The sequence below is a fragment of the Aulostomus chinensis genome, chromosome 7 (genome assembly GCF_037954235.1).
Source record: "Aulostomus chinensis isolate RoL2024-O1b breed Wild chromosome 7, RoL_Achi_v1.0, whole genome shotgun sequence".
Lineage (NCBI taxonomy): Eukaryota > Metazoa > Chordata > Actinopteri > Syngnathiformes > Aulostomidae > Aulostomus > Aulostomus chinensis.
Window position 1 is genome coordinate 11,050,387 of NC_141326.1, and position 20,717 is coordinate 11,071,103.

Sequence of the window (20,717 nt, forward strand, 5' to 3'; positions counted from 1 at the left end):
GTGTTTCACCTAAGTGTGTATCACCAACTCTAGTTTTTATGAAAGCCATTTCAGAGATGCCTCATTTTAGGAGAAGACTGGAGTTCTTTGATTGTAAGACCTTGGAAGGGAATGAATGATACGCATTTGGAGAAAACTGGCAAAGGTTCGACAGGAATAATCTATGAGGTGTGGTGTGTGTGTGTGTGTGTGTGTGTGTGTGTGTGTGTGTGTGAGTGTTTTTAAAAAAAAACTGGAGAGAAAAAGCAATGAGAGAGAGAGAGAGAGAGAGAGAGAGAGAGAGAGAGAGAGAGAGAGAGAGAGAGAGAGAGAGAGAGAGAGAAGGCGAGAGAAAGACAGAGAGCTTCTGAATGAGTTTCCAGAGGGTTAAAGGCTGCCGAAAGCACATTTTCCACCTCGGCCAGACAATTGAGTGCAGCAGTTACTAGAACAGAGCTCTCTGTTGTCCTCCAGTTCTTTCTACCTTAATGGCACTTTAGCTGCGGAGGGCCAACAGCTTCTGTAGAAACACCAAACAACAGACAGTTATAAATATCAGCTGACGCTTTGAATGTGGTACATTCCCTTTGATTCTAGGAAACAACAACAAAAGGCCAAAGGACACTGAAGGAGTTGAAGTTGCATTGTAATTGCATTTATTTACCCAATATATTCACATTCATAGCAGTTTCACTACAGCAAAGAAACTATCATCTCTATAGCCATGACAGGAAAAAAAAAAAAATCACAAAGTGAAAATCAAGGACAAGGGAAAAGAGATCATTCTGGGAAAAAAAAAAATTGTTCGTAAAATGATGCACTAAAATGGGCCATTAATCAAAGAAAACCAACAGCTTTCCCCTCTGGGACGGGCTGCTTTTATCAAAATAAAAGAATTACACTTCTTAGAAACAAAGAATACATAAAAGGTCTGTAACACTTCCAAGAACAATTAATGCCTTCTATAGAAAATTCTCAAGTCGATGTGCCACTTTCTTGTGCTTAATCAAAACTTCTGCTTTCTGTCAAAGAAATGAAACAAAAAGGAATATAGATTTTGAATGATCGGGAACACAATTATTTGAAACACTACAGCTACTAGATGTAGAAAAGGATCGACTGGCCTTGCTCTGAGAACAGAAAAGTGCAGCACATAAAAGATTCAGATTAATCTTACAGAGAGAAGATTGTTTCATGTTCTTCCCTACAGCTCATACTGATGTTGGCGGACTGTCAAGTCGCAAAATCCACCCAGTTGTGTAGTGTTGATATAGAATATTCATTTAAAAAGGGACACACCATCTTTATTTCAAACTAAGCCTGTTTATTTGCCATCCTCCCCAGATTCAGATGAGTAGATACTCTTCTCTCCTCTGTGTGTGCATTAGGGAGCTGAGACCAAGGGAGACCAGCTGAGCACTCGTTAGCTTAGCACAACGAATGGTGGTATATGAGCAGGTTAGCATTCCTCCATTTTAAGTCATTAAATAGATCAAGTTAAGGACCTTGATTTGTCCAGAAGTAGTCCTCCTCATTCTCTTTTATGAAGTCGGCCATATTTAATCGTAGCAGTTGCACTTTGAGTTGTCAACAAACAGAGTTTTGAGGTTCAGGTTCTGGCACCTGGTCAGGAAAGTAGTTCTGGCTATGGGTTGGGTTCTTAAGTGACGATGTATCACTATTCAAAATATAATTTCAGAGCCAACGTTGTACACAACCATAATTCTATTAATGCAAGTAAAGGCAATTTAGGAAGGAAGTGTGTTCGATGCATTGCGCAAAGCTAACTAGCGGTCAGCGGGTCTCTGCAGGTCATTACATCACTGCATGTACTACACTCTAAGAGGAAACGAAGGTATCTATCTTCTCCTCTGGCTTGAAGAAGGATGGCAAGTGTGTTTCTCGAATTGTTGGTGTGCTCCTTCAAACCTAATTTGTCATGTGCATTAGTACAAGATGCATGAACTCTATGCTCTGAATATTAATCACGTGATAATAAACAGCAACACTTTCAAGGCCTGGTCACATGAAACAACAGCAAAGAAGGTTAAGAGAAAAGTGAAACAGGGGGGCCTCCACTCTCACAGCTACTGGTGGTGGTCCATACTGAGCTCTCTCGGGTCCCTTTTGTTTGCGTACACAAAGCTCAGGACAACGGGGCTGTAAAGTGATGCGCCTGCTGGCCCGCCATCTACAGGGGGGGGGGGGTCAGGATGGCAGCTAGTAAGCCGGAGGGAAAGGATGGCTTCCCCTATGTGTCATATTTCACCTCCTCAATTACTTCCAGCAACAGTATCTCTCAACAATGACCTCCTTCTTAAATGGAAATCCAGAGACTGCCGTCCCCTGCTAAACAAAAGTTTCGTCTGATACATGAGAGGGCTTGAATGCTACCTAGTCTGTGATTGTAGACATCCCATTCAGCGAAATGAGACTTTGCTTGTCTGTCAAAAGGAGATATGATGGAAGAAGGCAATATCAGTATGAAAGTCTTCAAACTGACTGGATTTTCTTGGCCTCCACCCAGAACTTCACTTTCCATGCCATGGAAATGTTCTGGGTTGTGGGTTGGCAAACAAAAAATAGCCTCTGAAACACTTGAGAGTAAATTCTGTCTTTTGGCATATAGCCATTAGGACATAAGAGCAGCAGGCTTTATGTAGCGGAGGATGAGGAAAGTGGTGCTTACATAAATTGCCCACATAGTACAGATGAGTAAGACTACTAGAGCCGACCTTGTCATTCCCATCATGGTTGTACTTGAGGCTGCACGCTCGAGTCCATCCTGCTGACCAGAACTTCTCCTGCTACATATATTAATGGCTGAGAGAACACCAGTGAGGTGGACGGCCACACAGACACACTGATGAAACACTTCAGATTGACAAAGCAGAAATATCACAAACATGCTGACGGGCCGAAAGGAGATTGAGGAACTGTCTGATTAAAATAGCAGTCAGGAATATCTGCTTCATTTCATCGCCACTCTGAACTTCTGTTGATAGATAAAAAAAACAAAAAAAACAAACTTTGATGAATGTCAACACCATGTTCTGCCTGCAGATTTGTCATGGTGGCTAAAGTGATGCATAAACACATTTTGGTAAGTGTGTGGGTTTTTGTGCGTATGTGGGTGTTTTACAGCTCTGGAGGTCAACGACCCAGCAGAAAAAACCCATACATGCTAGCTTTTTCTACATCCAGCATGTTTGTCTGACCTGGGCATTCATGGAAGCAGTTAATACTTTAAGTGTACATTTGCAGTAGACAAATTGTTAGTGGTATTATTCATCATAAATACAAGATATGCACCAGTGGACATACTATCACCCAATCAAATAGTCATTCGGGGGGGTGATTAAATCCATGGAGGCCACTTAACAGGCGCTGGCTATGAACACAGGTTTAAGAGCATCGTGAGAAGACATGACACACATCCAGTAATAAATTAGGGTGGTTCACAGCATTTCTGGCCTAAGACATAGTTAACACACACACACACACACACACACACACACACACACACGCACAGAACCATGTGAAAATCTGAAGAAAGCATTAATTCTGAAATATTCAATAAGACACTTCATTTTTAGAAATATAAAGGTTTGCAGGGGTGATAGAAATGAAAGGTGAGACAGGGCGATGCACGATAGATGGAAAATCAGTCGACCTGTCTGGGATAAGCCCCAGCAGATTTATCAGGATTAAAGCTGATAAGGTGTCCAATGAGAGGGAATCATAATGGGATAACTGTTCCGTCACATGACAAGCCGGTTGTCTTGGCTGTTTTTTTTTTTTCTTTTAGGGGCAACAAATGCCTTAATAAGATATACACCCACACACTTGATAGAAAAAAATATTTCAGCCGATAACTTAGCCCTTTCTTTTTAGTCATCATGGTCCGTGGGGGGCAGCAGCAGCATGAGCTCACCCAGCAATAAGACCCCCACAGACTTTCTCTAATAACTCCACCAGCAGGAGCTGCAGGTGACAGGTGTGAGTGCTCAGCGACATTTGCAAATTGCTGGCAGGTGAAATGCCTGAAGAGAGGGACTCAACTGTGACTACTGCAGGACAGTGTTAATAAAATCTCAGCAGGACAAATCTACCCTCCACCTACTGGACAGCAGAGTGCTTGCTGCTGCAGTCACGCAACTTTCCCTTGCTGCCTTTCCACCTCCTTCATTTCCTTTTCTTTCTCTGTGCATTGACTTGTTCAAAAACACAGAAAGTAAATAAATCCAGCTTGACCGGGGGTGCATTTGTTGAGGATGTTGAATGGCAGACAAAGCAATGGTGAGAGTGAAATGGAAGGGACTCCAAATAAAAGAGAAAAGGTTTAAAAATAGCACCCTTAATTCAAGGGAAACACAGGGTGAAACGCCAAACATGGTTTCGTCAGTATAAAACAAAATCCCTTTTCAACAAGGTTTCTGAGGCAACTAAAATAAGCCCAAAAAAAGAAAAAAAACTGTTGAAATTGCATTCATGGACCACATTAAGTATTTGTGTGTGTGTGTGTGTGTGTGTGTGTGTGTGTGTGTGTGTGTGTGTGTGTGTCTGTCTTGAGAGTAAGTGTGTTGACAGTGTGTGAGGGCCGTGTGGAAAGCGAGGTAAGAGTGTTACAAAACATACATGAACACACACACACACATAATCGCTCTCCCACACATAGTCCTCAAAGGTCCCCGGTGACATGCTTCCCCTTAAATCAAAACGGAAGTAATACTCTAAATAACAAGTTATATTAGTACACTTGTCGTCATGGTAACTAGGTTAGGAGGGGGGAGGAAGGTAAGACTGTTGTTGGGAGAGGCTAAAGATAATACTACCAGCTTCAATTCAAGAAGAGGTGGGATGCTACCATACTAGTGGGCTGACATTTGAAGGCTGTGGTAAACCAGTTGCCATGGTAATGGGGGTGTGGGGGCACCACACTGAGATGTGGGCTGAGGGCTGGGGATCTGGCAGTGAGATGTGTCGATGATCACTCAGGGCTGGAGGGGGGCGACTACCACCTTCTTTGGCTGGTAGCCGGTGGCTGCAGAGATGAATGTAGTACCTCATGTTCTCTTCCTGGCCACTTCCACATCTTGGCACTCGACTGCAGACAGGGCTATCAGCATCTGAGCGGCATAGTACGTCGCCATGATGATGGCGCGTGAATGGGGCACAGGGAAGCAGAACTTGTTGACAGCGATGGTGAGGTCAGACACCATGAAGAGCATGGCGCCCAGGCAGGCCGACAGCTTGGTCCAGGTCCACAGGTCGTTGGCCAGCTGCAGGCCCGCAATGGCCCTCCAGCCCATGAAGCCGATCAGAGCGATGTAGACGGCCACCAGGTAGGTGAAGGGGCCAGACAGGTAAGGATAGAGCAAGATGTAGCTCAAACTGGACACGGCGGTGATCACCAAGCCAGCGTGCATGTTAAGGGGCTTCATCCCAAAGGCAGATGAGTACAGGATGTGGGTGATGGCGAACATCAGAAGGCCTGTGGGAATGACGTATCCATCAGTATAATAAAGCATCCTCGGACTTTCATCTTCATTAATGCCAGATGATCTCTTTGGAACAGTCCCCATCCACTGACATCTATGTTATCATGATTACAAAAAATCTGAACATGATTAATAATCAAAGATTAATTACACGTCATGGATGTCACTGAACTGTTCTGCTGCACTTGTCAGCAAGCTTCTAGGTGGATGTCAGCCAATTCTGTTTTCTTGCTTAATGTTGAAACTCTGATGTTGATGCAATCTATGTTTTTCCTTTCAATGTTGTTCTTGAAATAGGCACGAATATGTGCAACTAAACTAAACGAGAAATCGATCTATTTGATGCAACTTAAAACATGTAAAAATCCTCAATCAAAGCAAGACAACGACCAGGTGAAGGTGAGTATTTACTTTTTCAGAAATTCAATTCACATTACTAGAATTTATTCACTTTGAGTCTATGTTTGCTTTTTTGGCCAGTATAATAACACTGAGCTTCATTCATTAAGCGTTCCTATGCGCAAATCTGTTGTTAAATACTATTGGATTTTTAAGCCCTCGATTTAATCTTACAGACAGAAAGGAAAGCCTTGCCGCTGACATCAATCGTCTACCTCTTGTAACGCTACAGTTACATTTGGGCATATGAACTTTTCATGAACGAGGCCAAATGCACCCTGCAAGGCCAGTTCAAGGTAAGCAAGACCTTGCGGCACGTCACATGCTTCCACTACGCATGGGTTAGAAAATGTCTAAAGAAACAGCAAAACTGCAATAATACTTCAAAACAATTGACGTTAATTATGAACTTTATACTCTCAGCTACAACATAGTAGTACAGCTCAGTTAATCTATAAACCATGACCGTGTGAAACTAGTTAGGTTAGGTTCTGTTTAGCTCTGACTTATAAGAAAGTATATTTTACCACTGTTCTCTCATGATCTCTACCAACTAAAAAATATTTACAGAAACACTTCTAATACACTTAAATGTTCCTGAATTCAACTATACAACTACAAATTTTATGTTTCCTCTCACCGTGGACAAAGTAGCCCTGCTCCTGCCAGATGAGAAAGGCGTCACCCAGAGCAGAAAAGATGAGGCCAGCCAGGATCTTGCGAGCGCTCGAATGAGCCCCGAGGAAGCTGAAGCCATGCGCCAGTAGAAACACCCAGAGGCAGAAGATGGGGAGACATTTGATGAGTGCGCTAAACCAGGATGGGCTGGAGGTGGGCAGCCACAGTACAAAATATACACAGGTAGCCTTGAAGAAGGGCACCAGCTTGGGGCCTTCACTCTTGACCTGGAGAGAAGATTCACAGAGTCATAACACGCACAAAAACAGAGTTCTTTAGAGGGCTTCTGTCTACAGATGGAGGCCATGAAATCACAATCATGTTAAAATAGTCCGATCTTACAGTACGGCTCCTTGTTTGACAGTGGTTGGGGTTCATCCAAATGTCTCTGATGACATTTCTCATACACATCTCATTTTTAACTCTGGTGAATATGAGCCGCCCGTTTCGTGCAACAGACCCTCTAACTATACGGCACTTTATAGTTAAATGAATGCATTTACCCTTAAACAACAAAGGTATGTGGTTTTACATCAGTTATCATTATATACTGTATTTTTTTATAGTAGGTCTTATGTTGTCCTTTTATCAGCATTGCCACTCTCTGCTCAATGATTTGGGATGGCATCTAATTTAGCTGACCAGCAGGGGAAGTGCAAGAAGAGCGTTTGACTCTTTGTAACCTTTTGTCTTCTCCTATTCTCTGCGTCTTTCTCATCTCCTCTCGATCTCATGTTCTTGGGAACCCTCCGTCTCCTCCTCCCAACTGTGCTGCCGATCATATTTCTTTCTGTTCAAAAAGATGAGCTCAATTGTGTCGCAAAACACACACAAACTGAACTGGATAGCAGTTTCACAACACCACTGGAATGAACATCCACCTGAGATTCTTGGAATCAGGCGGTTTGAAGCAGAGGGCCCACTGGGAGTTGCGTAGGGGCAGTGAAGTGAGTGAGAGTTCACTCGAGCTGAGACCACTGGAGGAGAGGTGAAGATGAGAGGGGAGGAAGCTGAAGGGGCCATTCAGGCACTCGACCACGAGCTGCTACTCGATGCACCCAAATGACTTAAAGGGGCAATTTTGCCTCCTTCTCAAGAAACATTCTGTGTGAACATCAAAGTGATGCAAACTAGAGTGACATTCACAAAAGAGTAAGTGGGGCAGAAGAAAGAAAATGGGTAAGTGTGTAGGAATGACGGGGTTGAGTAAGGTTTAGGAGCGAGGGAGAGAGTAGGGAGATAGAGGAGAAACAATGATGATCATGCTTCTGGTGGAAGTAAGAGGGGATGGGCCTTGACTGCACATCGACTCAATAAAGTAGCAAATCAATGCACCTCCAATTGAGTCAACCTGAACTGACATAAGATCATCATTGGACACAAATTTGCATCTCATCCCCCTTTATTTTATCTTTTCAAGTTAACTGCAGCTATTCAGCGGGCTGCCTGAGAGGCATTCTCCCCTGGACAGTACGAGTACACCACAAGTACATAATGGGGAGTAATGTCATCTTCTTTCAATCTTTAAGAACTCTGCTCGGCCTCCATAAAACTAATAGATTTTAATAGATAGTAAATTAAGATCAAAGATGGAAAAATCTGTGCATATGTGCGTGCGTGCATGTGTGTGCGTGCATGTGTGTGGACTGTGTGTCTCATGTAGACCAAATGCAACACTTGCCAGTATCTGTTTACAATGTATTTCTGTAGGACATTCAATGTTAATGTCACTCAGACATGTTCTATCTGCACTATTACAAGGAAGAAAACATTGTTTGCTAGAAGTGGAAAAACCTCAAATAATAAGAATATCATCAGCATCTCAAGTATTACAGATTATGGGGAGGTGGGAGGAAGCAGGAGATTCCCATAACCTTTGCTCCTTTTCATGTGGCGTTTGCCAGGTTCTCTGCAGTTTCCCTTCCCATTGTTGTTTGTGTAAACTTGCTGTATCTACATGGTGAGAACAGAACGACATTCGAAGAGGACGAGCCTAGAACAAGTCGTGGGAAACCCTGATGCCACATTATACAGGAAAGCACATCTTCATGCTCTACAAATAGACCCAGTGCCTCGATCCAGTTCAGTTACTGCTGTGTTATCTGATGATTCTGCTTTCCCCATCCTACGAAGCTTTAAAGGGTTCCATTAAGAAGGCCTAATAGCCTGCTAGTCTTCATAGGTAATGGTTTGATTCCTCCAGTCTCACTTCCTCCACTTGACTTACTGTTTGACAGTAAGCATAAAAAAAACCCCACATCAGGCCTCATTTGTGAGGCTTGTGACATTAATCATTGTTTTAAAAAGGTGCCAGTCACAATCACCTCTCCTAATCACATCTGAAAACACTCAGAGGCTGTTTGTAGAGGCTGGGAGAACACCTGCTGCTGTCCCTGTTGGTGTGTGATACAGGTAATGATTGACTTTATTTGCACACACGCTAACCAACAATGGGTCTTTATTTGGAATGAATGACAAAGGACGGAACAAGTCCTTTTTCCAAAGGAGACTGGTATCTAGAGCAGAAGAAAAAAAATAACAATGAAAAAAATCTATAGAAACACACTGTACTCACCTAGGAAAAATCAAATTTGTTTTTCTCAGACAGCAAGGTTAGTTTTCATGTAAAAGGTGTTTGAATTTAGAACGTAAATTTAGAAAAACAGGGCAGACTTATTTTTCATGATTTTTTTCTCATTCATTCAGTTTTTTTTCTCAGATGAAAGCAATACGCTTCCATATAAGTCAATTAACAACTGATAAAATGATCTTTTTCTATCTAGTTTGAATAGAAATCATTATGCTCACCCTTTTTCCGCGATAAAAATGGTTATTGCTCTGATTAAACTGATTCAGAAGGAGACAACAAAAACCATGACTCCCACGTTATGACGTCTACGTGGTCAGGCGACAGGGATTTTCTGCCTACTGTTTCTTTTCAATTGAAGTTTCATTTTTTAGAGGTTAACAAAAAAAAAATTGGCGTTACTAAGTAGAAAGCACTATTTGCAATATATGTGATTGTCTAAGAGATGACCTGAATGACTGATAACCTTCACCGACAATATATGTAATTAAGATTTTCTTATAAGTATCCCCAAAAGTTCCATACTACATATCACCGTCATCAGGTTTTCTTCTGGATTTGTCCTTCAACTTCCCTCTTAAGCCGGGTTTAATTTTGTGACGATGTGATTGATTCTGCAGGTCACCGTAGGTCCCCTTACACTTGGAAACAGAGTAGTGAGCAATTCGACGTGACCTTGAGTCATCTCGAGTTCTGAACTAAAGCACCGAATAACAACACACGTTGTACTCAAGTGTCAGAAACATGACACATAGGGGAGCTGTAAAGTTGTGTTCTCCATGTGGCAGAGCGGAACTGTAACATAAGAATGGCTGTGGCTGACACATGACATCTCGACATGGCATCACAACAGTTTCCTTGTATCTCACAACTTCCTTAACTATAAGAAACATGCAAATTAATACATGGTTTCTTCCAGATGAGTAACATTTTTAACATACTTTCTGCATTATATCCATACTTTTATTTCTTAAGTTACATTTGGGCATGGCTCGGAGGCAGAGTGGCCGTGTAGCAACTGAGGGGTCGCTGGTTCAATCCTCACTTTCCCCAGTGACTATGTTGTTGAAGTATCCTTGAGCAAGATACTGAGCCCCTAATTTCTCCTGATGGCCCTGTGATGGACTGGGCTCTCACCCAATGTCAGCTAGGATAGGTTCCAGCCCCCCCCCCCCCCACACACACACACACACACACACACACACTTCTACATGATCTGTAAAGAACAATGTGAACAATGTGTAGCTGTATTTATCACAACCTCAGTTAGTAATGTAGGAAAATTGTGACGCTTCAAGGTAATTACATAATCATCAGCGTTTGACGATTTTGTTCTTTAAGGGACATGCAAATTTGTCCATATTCATTCTTCGTAACAAAGTCTCTAACGTTTCCTACCTTGTAATCCAGGGGGCCAAGGCTGAATATAAGGTCTATAATTGTTTCTCTAAAAAAACCCGGTACCCTGCAGCATCGCTATCACCATGGCAACCGGTCTGTGTGGCAAGCATTTCTCCACACAGCCTCGTTTCACTGCAATTACAAGCTCCCTCATCAGGGTTTACATGAGGATAATTTACAACGTGGTGAAGCGGGTAGCATTTCACAGCAGCTCTGCACACAGTAAAATGATGCGAGGAACAGCTGAAATATTCATGTAGCTGTCCTTTTTTTGGGGTGATACCACCCCTTTCTCTCACTTGGATCAATATACACACAGAACGACAGAGTCTGAGGTTTGCAAAAGTAGCTGAGCGAAGTGAGACACAGAAGAGGGCGCATGCGTTACTGGAGGGCACAGGAAAGGGGGGAAAAGAGACCAAAAAGGTCGTCACGTGACAGGTTGTCTTTTAGGCAGGGGTTGCCTTTGGACATTTATGGGAATGTCCTTCTGAAGGTGCCATTGTCAAGAGGACACCTAACAAAAGAAAAACTCCCTAAGTGCCTATTTGGAGACAGCGAGCTAGTCAGACATGGGTGCGCGTGAGCTAGCAACCATTTACCAGTCATTAAAATATCACCAATTAGAGCACGACCCGGTCTTCGAACACAAATGGTATGCTTTATAATAATACATCAAATATATTTAATTGTGACCAAACCTGTGTTGACAAAGACGATACATTGAGAAAAGCGTTCATGAAGATGTACCGCTTTATTTTAGGAAGCATTTAGCTAAACTAGCCACCACTGTCAATGCTGTTTAATGTGTGAGGTTTAAAGCGGATACTCACGACGGTGACCGGGGAAACCATTTCTCCCTGGTTGACGGAGGTGTCGGTGATAATAAGAAGGTTATTTATTAAAGTCCTCCGGTTTGTGTTCTGGTCCTCTTTTAAGAGGTATACCGATTGTTTTTGTCCTCTCCAGTGGGCGGCTCGACATCCAGTTGGGTACTGAGAGGCCAACCGTTGCGCGTCAGAGCCCTCACTGTTGACCAATAGGAGTAGAGAAATTCCTCGAAGGGCGGGACGATCTATGAGGGACGCCCGGATAGGAGGAGCCCGTCTTCTGTTTACGTCTCAGAGCAGATGGCCTTTATTTACATTTTTAAAGAAATGAAGATTGTTGGTGATATTTATTTCGAGCATATATCTGATTGTGTACCTACAATGTGGTGTTATTGGGGCCACCCATACGTTAAAAGCCAAACAAAAAGCCTAACAAGCGCCACAATGAGATCAAGACGTTGCTATATTTTGTGTAATTGGAAAGGAGAAACAGTCAAGACACTCCAACTCCAAAACTGTGATTACCGTATACTCTTGGAATACATATATTAAAATTATAACACTGCAGTAAACTGATTTTTTTCTCGTTGATTGTTTAGCTCTTTCTCAATTGACTGATACATTTTTAACGAATAAACACGATTTTTGCTGTTTTATGAGGGATGATTCGGTTATTCTATCATTTTTTCCTTATGTACATAGGGTACAGGACAATGAAACTACAAGAGACACATATACTATTCTGAAGAACCTGTATCTGTGTATAGGAATATCTAATTTCTAAAAACAAATTTTATATGACAAAACTACCTTTGGGGGGGGTGTATACTTAGAAATATTTCCTCCACTTTAGTTGGTTCGGATCTACTTTTTATGAAGTGATTTTCACATAATATTTTAATTACATTAAAAAAACGATAAATAATAATACACAAGTATTCAAAGTTATATGAAAACAATCTAAATGTAAATGTGATGTGGTTGACTGATATAACAATGTGACTCTGAAAGAGGGCATTCTGGTGCATGCTGATCTGATGTGGACGGCACTGCAGGGTAGGAAACTCCTCATATTTCTGGAGTATTCTAGCTGGAGCAAACGCGATATCCACAATGATATAGTGACATCATGTGGTGTACAAATGTAAAAGCACCTTACAGGAAAGCAGGGTGAATGGTGAAGTGCTCAGTCTGTCTTTTGATCGCGAACCTCCCATGTCATCCGCTGTCATCCTCTGCCCTTGCTAGTGTTTTTTTCTATCAGTTTAATTAATTTCCAAATAATTATTGTTTTCTAGCTAAAAAAAAATTCCACAACAAAGGGACTGCAAGTGGGGTGTCATCAGCAGGGATAACCTTACAAACAGCCCACATGTCAAGCATGGCTACAGAATCTATGTGATCCAGTTTACACAAGTATTGCATTTTTTATACAGAAATTCTCATTCAAAGTGAAACATAATGGTGTCACTTATGATATAATACTCTGATGCATTTAAAAAAAGAAAAAAGAAAAAAAAGTAGTTTCCTTGATTATTTTTTTGGGTGGATTTCTATTGTTTTTCTGTGGTGAATTGTCCCAGACAATCAGCTTGCCCAGGTGACTGTGGGCCTTGAGCTGCACACCAAGCCTCTCCACAATGCCCATATGGGTTTGGAACATTGAGTGTGCTGTCTTCCCCTCCTGCAGGTTGTGTGTCTCCAAGCCAGTGCTTGCCACACACAGCATCATTCATCCCCCAGAACTGATGGACTGACCTAGCGCTGATACAGTCATTGTATATAACATATTAGATAAGAAGTCTTGCTTATGTAAGTCTTGCCACTGTACACAAAATACAACAAAATTATATATATATATATATATATATATATATATATACATATACATATGCTACCTTATATATGGGCCACTTTAGGCTCACGTCCAGATAATCTGGCATTAACTTTGCCATATTTCAGCAAAAACTGGTCCAAATATGTTTAACAAAAATGGGCCACATGTGCTACTTTACATGTGGGCCACTTAAAGGCTCACGTCCAGTTCACTCCTTGTTAAATTTGCTGTATTTCAACCAAAACTGGCCCAAATATGTTTAACAAATGTGGCCCACTACATGGGCCAGTTTAGGTTCACTTTTTTTTCCAGGCCAGAAGAATGCCTACAGTGCTGCATTGTAGCCTGAAATGGCCCACATCTGTATGCTATTCTTCCCCCATGTTATTTAGGAATCTAATCAACAGCTTCCCAGGATCAGATGAGCATACTGGAGAGAGTGGCAAATGCTGCTTTGATTTTCTGATCAGTCAGAAATCATCTCCAGGGGCAGACCTCACCGCGGGTGTTACAGGGTTCCCCATACTGCACCAAGTCCTTGCAGGAGGTTGTTCTGGTCTGGTGATAGAGTAGGCTGGGGGTCATAGGAAAAAGGCATTAAAAGCAGTTTCAGAAAGCCACATCAAAGGGCAGTTGATGGCTGCTGAATGCCATACAAAGATATCAACACACCTTAAATCCGTCACATTTATGTTTGTATCTAACTTACGACCACTTGGGCGCTTGTGTACGACCTGCAGTTACCAAGGAAGTAAGAATAAATTCTATCATGCCTCTTACTCGCTGAGCCCTGACAAAGACGGAAGTACGCAACACTGAGTCATCCCACTTCCTTAGAGCAGCAGCAGCAGCAGTAGCTTCCAACCCCTTCAATTTTCGATTCCTTTGCCGTGGGTCCGTCTCAAAAGTAACCATACATTATGGCTTAGTTTCTGTTCTTTTTATTTCAGTCTGCCTTTTTTGACGGACGTTACTTTAGTCTGAAGTCTTATATTGTTGTTGTTAAAGAGCGAATTTTCCTGTCAGGCTTCTTGGTTGGCTCAACGCAAGGTTAGCTAACTTTGCTCTCGTATGCTGACATAGGCGAATGAAGTAAAGTCGCCCAGTAGCCTTAACTCTTCGGCATAACGTTTTTGCCTGCATTTGATAAACTGCTTTCTTTATAGCGGTCTCAGTTGCGTTTACATCACGTCAAATCACGAGCTAACCTCCGGGGTGTTGTAGGCTAAAAGCTAAAGTAAACCTTAGCGCTGCTGGAGTTGAGCTCGAAGCGCCTCAACAATCAGTTTGCATTAACTGACGTTAACTGCTGCCAAAATGATGGACTTCGACAATATACTGGACATCGCCTCGCAAAACAAGGGCACCAGCAATGTACAGGTAAGTTAAACACTCTTACTTACATTCAGCGTATTCAAGACAAACCGTAAAATGGAGATTCATGAGCAGGCTAGTGAACTCACAAACGCCAGCTCATCTGTCAGCGAGCATCTGATAATTAAGCCGTTAGCTTGCTAGCAGCTAGCTTCCAACTTAGCCACGATATCGAGGGTTTTTGAAGATTTTCGTCAAATGACCGTGTTTGTTTAAAGGTTAACTGTTGAATCGACCCGAACCCTAATCAAATAAAACTTAACTTAGTAATTCTAAGGGGAGATTCCCTTAGGAATTATAGCAACTTACACTGATGAAATTGAAAAAATAAGCAAACGCAAATATAGTAAAAACAAGAAGAAAAACAAAAAATGAATGGCAGTATATTAAAAACAATTTTCAAATATGATAATTGCAAAGACTGTATTATAATAATAGCAGTAATGACAGTACTATCATGTGTAATGATAGAAATGTTTAAAGTAAAACACATGCAGTGTGTTAAAAGTGAACACAGTACCTAGTTTGGGGCTGGGGGATGGTTCCTGGGTCCCAAGAGATGTTGTAAGGTCAAAGCTGGTGTACAGAAAATATGTGTTTGGAAAAAGGAATGCCTGTCATTGTGCAGCGTGGAGTGATAAGCCTGTGCCTGAAAGTGGTTCTCATCCAGCCTCAGTTTATGGAAAGGATGATGAGAGGGGGGGGGGTCTCTTTAATCCTCCTCCCTGCCATCACCTTTAACTTTTAAGCCTGTTGCATACATTGAAAGACCTCAGCCTTCTTTTGCTTTAATGTTTCTTGTTGGTGTGTAAACATATGCCATGTGAAGTGATCTCCACTTTTTGCATTGCAGAAGCGATACAGTTTACAAGTTGGCCCACCTAAAAAGGACCCAAAGTCAAAGGGTGTAAATCCTGCTGCTGTGCAGGCACTTCTCCAGAGGAAAAACACTGAGGCCAAACAGAAAGGTAACATCACGGGTTTGATAAACACTACCAGTGTAAGGTTTGGACCCACCATCTCATTTAATGTTTTTTCTTTATTTTCATGACTATTTACATCGTAGATTCTCACTGAAGGAATCACAACTATGAATGAACACATGAAATTATTTAGTAAACAAAAAAGTGTGAAATAACTCAAAACATGTTTTATATTCTAGATTCTTCACAACAGCCACCCTTTGCTTTGATTACTTCTTTGCACACTCTTGGCGTTCTCTCAATGAGCTTCATGAGGTCGTCTCCTGAAATGGTTTTCCAACAGTCTTGAAGGAGTTCCCTGAGATGCTGAGCCCTTGTTGGCCCTTTAGCCTTCACTCTACGGTCCATCTCATCCCAAACCATCTGGATTGGGTTTAGGTCAGGTGACTGTGGAGCCCAGGTCATCTGGCGCAGCCCTCCATCGCTCTCCTTCTTGATCAAGTAGCCCTTACACAGCCTGGAGGTGTGTTTGGGGTCGCTGTCCTGTTGAAAAATAAATGATGGTCCAACTAAACACAAACTGGATGGGACGACGCTGCAGGATGCTGTGGTGGCCGTGCTGGTTCAGTGGGCCTTCAGTTTTGAATAAATCCCCAAGAGCGTCACCAGCAAAGCACCCCTACACCATCACACCTCCTCTATGCTTCACGGTGGGAACCATGCATGGAGAGACCATCCATTCACCTTTTCTACAGCCCATAAAGACACGGCATGTTGCTTTTCCTTAGTAGTGGTTTCTTAGCAGCTATTCAACCATAAAGGCCTGATTGTCGTAGGCTCCTCTGAACAGATGATGTAGAGATGTGTCTGCTACTGTGTAGCATTTATCGGGGCTCTAATCTGAGGTGCTGGTAACTTAGGATTTCAAAGGCTGGTGACTCGGATGAATTTATCCTCTGCAGCAGAGGAGACTCTTGGTCTTCCTGTCCTGGGGTGGTCCTCATGTGAGCCAGTTTTGTCGTAGTGCTTGATGGTTTTTGCGACTGCAAATGATGCTGGGGAAACATTCCAAGATTCTGCAATTTTTCAGACTGACTGACCTTCAGTTCTTAAAGTAATGATGGACTGTCATTTCTCTTTACTGAGCTGATTGGTTCTTGCCATAACATGAATTCTATCTCTGCTGTCAGCTGTGTACCAACCTGACTTCTACACCACACAACTGATGGTCCCAACCCCCATAAGAAGGCAAAATTCCACAAATGAACCCTGACAATGCAAACCTGTGAAGTGGAAACCATTTCAGGTGATGACATCACGAAGCTCATTGAGAGAAGGCCAAGGGTTTGCAGTGCTGCCAACAAAGCAAAGAGTGGCTACTTTGGGGAAACTAAAGCATAAAACATATTAAGAGTTATTTTTTAAAAAAAAAAATTTACTACATAATTCCATATGTGTTCGTTCATAGCTAATATGCCTTCAGTGAGAATCAAAAATGTCGTCATAAAAATAAAGAAAAAACATTGAATGAGAAGTTGTGTCCAAACTTTTGCCTGGCAGTGTACTTTGTTGTGAAAACATACATATATTATTCAGAACATCATATGAGATGTACTTGCATATTTCAGCACTGGAAATGAAGAAACAGAAGGTGGAACTCCTTGCCAAGAGGGTTGAACTGAAATCTGACCGTAAAGCTCGAGCCATGGCTTCCAGGACTAAAGACAATTTCCATGGTTACAACGGCATCCCTGTGGTGGATGTTCCTAAGAAGAAGCGATCAAAGCACGAGTTGGAGACAGAAACATCTCCGAATGTGGAAGGATTTAGAAATTGTTCAGTTGATCCAGAAGATGATGAGGATAACTATGAGTACGAACAGACCGATTCAGAGGCGGAACAGGAACCAGAGCCGCTGAGACCCGGAAAAACCTCAGGTGTGAGTAGAAGTGGCAGCAAGCCTAAAAAACCTGGTGGGCCTCCAAAGTCTGGTCAAGCTGGTTTGAACTTTGCAGAATTGCTCAAATTAGCAGAGCAGAAGCAGTTTGAACCAGTTGATCTCAAACCTAAGGTCGTGAAAAAGGCAGAACGGCTCCGCACGGCTGAGGAAATAAGGGAACTGGAGATGGAGCGCAAGGCTAAGAGACGAGACAAAGACATTAAGTCCGACAGGCAAAGGGTCCCCAAGTCTCAGTCGGGTTCAAGTTTAGTACGAAAGAACATTTCAGAAAAAGAGCAGAAGAATTGCAGACCACACAAACCCTCCACAGAAAGACCAAGTGGGACAGGGAAGAAATCTCATCCCACCCCAACAAGGAATAAAGGCCACTCATCTTCCAAGCCCGCTCTTGGTGACAGAGACAGGGAACGGCCGAAGTTGTCCCACGGTGATAGAGACCGATGCAGAACTAGCTTGTCGAGTTCATCTGGTGCCATAAACAACAAGGTTCCCTCTAAAGCCACATCCTCTCAGGTTCCAGTCAAACAGGGGGGGCCCAGGCCTTCATCAAGCCACAAATCCAGCGTTTCAAGTGACCTTAGTTTCAAAAAAGAAAGCTCATCATCAGTTCAAGGAAGACCTTCAGGTTTTCCTGGATCCAGGCCTCCTGGTACTTCTGCCACAGGTCAGAAATCTCAGCATGGTGTCTCCCAGCAGAACCGGCCCATTCAGGGCAGCTCAGTGAAGCAGGGACCTACAATTGGAGGCCACAAGTTGGGAAAGGGAGAACCACAACGATCTGGAAGTAATCCTGTTGTGAAATCAAGTGGTAATCCACTCAGACCTTCATCAGTTGGCCCTCCTAAAGCAGGGAGCCAACCTCCACCAAGGCCTGCAGGACCTCTCCAAGCAAGAGCTGGTGGTGTCCCACAATCCAGGCCTGGTGGGAGTAGCTCACAGGGTCACCCTGGAGGTAGAGGAGTCCGACCTCTGGGAAATGGACCTGGTAGAGGTGGTTATGGAGGACCAGTACCCGGACAATCAAGAGGCAACTTGGTGTCTGGACCTGGAAGACCCAAATGCACAGTGGTGTCAGAGACCATTTCATCCAAGAATGTGGGTGGACCCAGACCTGGAGTTCTTCCTCGACCAGGCATGCCACATAGAGGTGGAATGGTGCCACGTGGAGGATTCCTCCCCCATCCTCTGAACAGACCACCAGGTAAGTGAATGATGATGTAATAACTTGAAAAGGATTTAGTTCATAAATCAGCACAAGAATCCTGTAGGACTTCCCAAAAGTTGAAAAGAGACATTTGTACATTTTAGTCCCCTGTCTTTGCGTTGCCATGCGAATTAAAACCAAAAACATTTTCTTTTTTCAATCAGTGAAAAACTTGTCACCGGAAAATAAAATTATTTTCTCAGAAGTTCCAAAGGAGTCTGCTGAATGTAATCCACTCTTCATCACTATTCACCGACCCCACCCCTTCCTGTCATGGCCCCAAAACCACCAGATCCAGCTCAGATAGGTGTCGCACATGTCAAGCCTCTTGTGTTCCTGTGATGCAGGTGACAATGATAGAAACATGAAGGACTGTCGATGTCTCATTGGTTGCAAGGTGTTTTCTAGTCTTACTTGTCCTGCGAATGTGTCGTCTGCAAGACTACTGTGCCATAGGCCCACAAAGGCCAGTAATACAAGCAAGGCAGCATTGCAGCTGGTAAACGGCTGTTGATATTTAGTGACTGGGTTAGATGGCAAGAGGCTTGTTTTCCTGACTGAATGAAGCTCGTCAGCAACAACCTACGGCCTTTGTCATTATTTCTGGCTCGTGGAGTGGCTGCTGTTGAAACACACATCAACAAAACATGATTCTTCTAATGTCATTAACTTTCTAGCATGAACTTGATAAATTCTCTTTTTGGAGGTCTAGCTTGCTGGCTTGACCTGAAACGAGGCTAAAATTGTGTGCATCCGCCTATTGTCGAAAAACAAAAACTACATTTCTATATCTGTGTTCCAGGTCCAATGTTGCCACCTATCACTTCTGCCTACAAGAGGAAATATGAAGATGAGGAAGATGAATATGATTCTGAAATGGACGATTTTATCGATGATGGAGAAGAGGAGCAGGAGGAAATTTCTAAACACATAAAGGAGATCTTTGGCTACGATCGCTCCAGGTCAGTGTTACTATCATACATGAACATTGGTCTTTTCACTGTATTGTAAAGCAGCCTGCATGAAATCAATGGCGTTTTCTCTTAACCACCCAGATACAAGGACGAGAGTGACTATGCACTTAAATTCATGGAGAGCAGCTGGCGAGATATGCAGAAAGAAGAGGCGAGGAGGTAAGTAAACCTGAAAACTAATACGTCTTTCATTTTTTTTTTGGATATCTTTTGTATTCCCTGCTGTAACATGTTTTGTTTTTTGTTTTTTTTACTTGGCAACATTAGCCTCAGAATGGCTGTACAAGAAGATTTGGAGGAGGCGAAAAAAGAGGAAGAAGAGATGAAGCGGCAAAACGCGAAGAAGAGTAAATTAAAGTGAAGCCCTTCAACTGTTGTGATAAACAGAATACGAACCAGTGCGGGGCAGAGAGTGGTATCTCTGCAAACTGCAGTGACTGTCCACCTCGGCACGCTTTGATGCTGTCTTTCCAACTCTCTTGCTTTGTTCGGATACAAACTGAATGGAATGACTTGTTACACTGACGCAAGAGGACATGGAAGATTTATTTCAGTTGACCAGAAAGAACTCTTAAGACAAAATATGCACAAATCACGTGGGAATGAGGCTGCAATGTAAAGTTATTTATTTCTCTTATTGATTGCACTGTCCAGCTTTTCTCAGATAATTAAGTGACATAGGTATGAAAGAGTGATTTTTTAAAACTAACAATGACTGATAATGTCAAGTAATAATGCTATTTTTGAGAAGGAGGTGTTGCATATTTTTCCACTCAAACTTTGATTGTAAAGTCAGTTGAATATGCAGAAAACATTACCACTTGTGTTCTGTGTTTCTCTTTAAAATGATTTGAAAGAAACCAGTGCTTTCATCATCTCTCACTTCCCAGTGAAACATTGAGTTTAAGATATATATGTGTGTTGGGCGGAGACTCCTTAATTTAGTAGTAATATGGTAAGTCACAAACGTTCAATAATTCATGTTACTCGTCAGCAACAATCGGATCAAGGTTTGACCCCTCTCGCTAGCCGTACCTGAGTGTCCGAGTGGGCGGGGTCTATCTGATATT

General features: G+C 42.5%; 2 protein-coding genes across 5 annotated transcripts; one reads left to right on the forward strand and one right to left on the reverse strand.

Annotated features, from left to right (window-relative positions):
• Positions 1-612: 612 nt before the first annotated feature.
• Positions 613-15,246, reverse strand: tmem86a (transmembrane protein 86A). 3 transcript variants are annotated; one of them, XM_086208380.1, is made up of 4 exons: positions 15,107-15,246; positions 13,713-13,786; positions 6,520-6,784; positions 613-5,473 (listed from the first exon to the last, which is right to left on the reverse strand). In XM_086208380.1, the coding sequence occupies exons 2-4, from the start codon at positions 13,734-13,736 to the stop codon at positions 5,046-5,048; spliced, it is 717 nt and encodes a 238-aa protein (XP_086064506.1). In that variant the 5' UTR covers positions 13,737-13,786; positions 15,107-15,246; the 3' UTR covers positions 613-5,045. The 3 variants fall into 3 exon arrangements, with proteins under 3 accessions (XP_086064506.1, XP_086064505.1, XP_086064507.1); XM_086208379.1 differs by lacking the exon at positions 15,107-15,246 and adding an exon at positions 14,616-14,730; XM_086208381.1 differs by lacking the exons at positions 13,713-13,786; positions 15,107-15,246 and adding an exon at positions 11,379-11,516.
• Positions 14,013-20,464, forward strand: LOC147258499 (protein SPT2 homolog). 2 transcript variants are annotated; one of them, XM_086208376.1, is made up of 7 exons: positions 14,013-14,592; positions 15,440-15,554; positions 17,138-18,670; positions 18,838-18,900; positions 19,476-19,635; positions 19,729-19,806; positions 19,915-20,061. In XM_086208376.1, the coding sequence occupies exons 1-7, from the start codon at positions 14,530-14,532 to the stop codon at positions 20,006-20,008; spliced, it is 2,106 nt and encodes a 701-aa protein (XP_086064502.1). In that variant the 5' UTR covers positions 14,013-14,529; the 3' UTR covers positions 20,009-20,061. The 2 variants fall into 2 exon arrangements, with proteins under 2 accessions (XP_086064502.1, XP_086064503.1); XM_086208377.1 differs by lacking the exon at positions 18,838-18,900 and having other exon boundaries at positions 19,915-20,464.
• The last annotated feature ends 253 nt before the right edge of the window (positions 20,465-20,717 follow it).